This window comes from Bison bison, unplaced genomic scaffold (genome assembly GCF_000754665.1).
Source record: "Bison bison bison isolate TAMUID 2011002044 unplaced genomic scaffold, Bison_UMD1.0 scf7180017864280, whole genome shotgun sequence".
Classification (NCBI taxonomy): Eukaryota; Metazoa; Chordata; class Mammalia; order Artiodactyla; family Bovidae; genus Bison; species Bison bison.
This window is the reverse complement of record NW_011494852.1, coordinates 4,377,283-4,378,533: the sequence shown is the minus strand read 5'-3', so window position 1 is coordinate 4,378,533 and position 1,251 is coordinate 4,377,283. Positions and strand designations below refer to the sequence as shown.

Below are 1,251 nucleotides of genomic sequence, written 5' to 3'. Positions count from 1 at the left end.
CCGGGCGCAGCAGGCAGGAGATGAAGGCGAGGCTGGGGGCGGGGCCTAGCACTAGGCAAAGTGCTGATGGCGAACACTGGGAGACCTGGGCGGAACTTGGCGGGTCTGGGAAACTGACTTACCTCTTTCGGGTCGCACAGTTGGAACTCTCGGCTATTGCCGGTCCAGCGGATGCAGCTTCTACGCGCTCCGTCGTGGAGCAGCTCCAGGAGGAACTGCCACAGCTGAATGGGACCTGTAGTGTGGGGACAAGTGTACACTCAGGTTTCCTGGCCCCAGATGATGTCGCTTCGATGACCCAGGAATCCGGATCTGCTCCTCCTCGGAGACCAGCAAATCCTGATTCCTCCATCTAAGGGACCTAAGAATTGGCCTGGGGACCCAGGAGTCCAGAGACTCCTGTTGGAGATTTAGGATTTTGGCTGCCCCATCTCAGGGACCCAGACATTCAGATCCTCGTCTCTTTCTTCTCACCTAGGAGCCTAGGTCCTTGTCCCTTGCTCCCTAGAAACACTAGAAACTACTTGTGTCTTACTCCTCTCCTCACTAGGTACCCGGCAGTGAGGCCCCCTCCCCCTCCTCTCTGGAGCGCCGCCAATTTCCTGGGTTCCGCCCCCTTAGCGCCTCATTAGACACCCGCTTCGCTCCCATCGGACAAAGTCTCGCGGACCTCACCTCTGTGGTTAGTTTTGGGGTAACGAGCCAAGGTTGCGCGGTCCGACTGCTGGGTGGGTTCAGAGGAAGTGGTGAGATCTGAGCTCTGGTACTCTTTGGAAGAGGTGGTGCAATCCATATGCAGCCCTGAGTCCCAGGAGGTGGTACAGTCCGAAGCCTCAGGCCTGGCCCAAGGAAGGGTCGAGTCGGCACAGAGCTCCCCGCCGAGGCTCCTGCCCCAGCAGGTGGCGCCGTCGGGGCCGATAGAATAGTCCCAGCTGGTGGAGCTGGAGGCCACCTGGGCGCGCGACCACGAGCTGGTACTACCCGCGGAGGTGGTGTAATTCTGGCCAGTAGCCCCTTCGGAGCCGGTCCAGGTGGCGGGACCCGGGGCCTGGGAAACACCGCTGCAAGAGACGGTGCCGGAGCACGGCAGGTCTGTCCAGTCTCCCGGCCACGGAAGAGCTTGAGGGGCGGGCTCTGCGAGAACAAATGGACCCCAAGTGAGAGGAGCCCAGGTGTCCCGCTCCCCGCTCCCCTCTGGAGTTCTGGGAGGCGAAGCTCTCAGCCCTGGCGTCTGGGACTCCAGGCTCCAGG

General features: G+C 61.6%; 1 protein-coding gene across 1 annotated transcript in view; it reads right to left on the bottom strand.

Moving 5' to 3' along the window:
• ETV2 (ets variant 2) overlaps positions 1 to 1,251 on the bottom strand; it is a gene marked incomplete at its 5' end in the record, with an annotated part of 1,825 nt that overhangs the window by 341 nt on the left and 233 nt on the right. The window contains 2 exons of the mRNA XM_010849018.1: positions 123 to 235; positions 676 to 1,134. Coding sequence (XP_010847320.1) covers positions 123 to 235; positions 676 to 1,134 — 572 coding nt within the window. The remainder of the gene's footprint in view (positions 1 to 122; positions 236 to 675; positions 1,135 to 1,251) is intronic.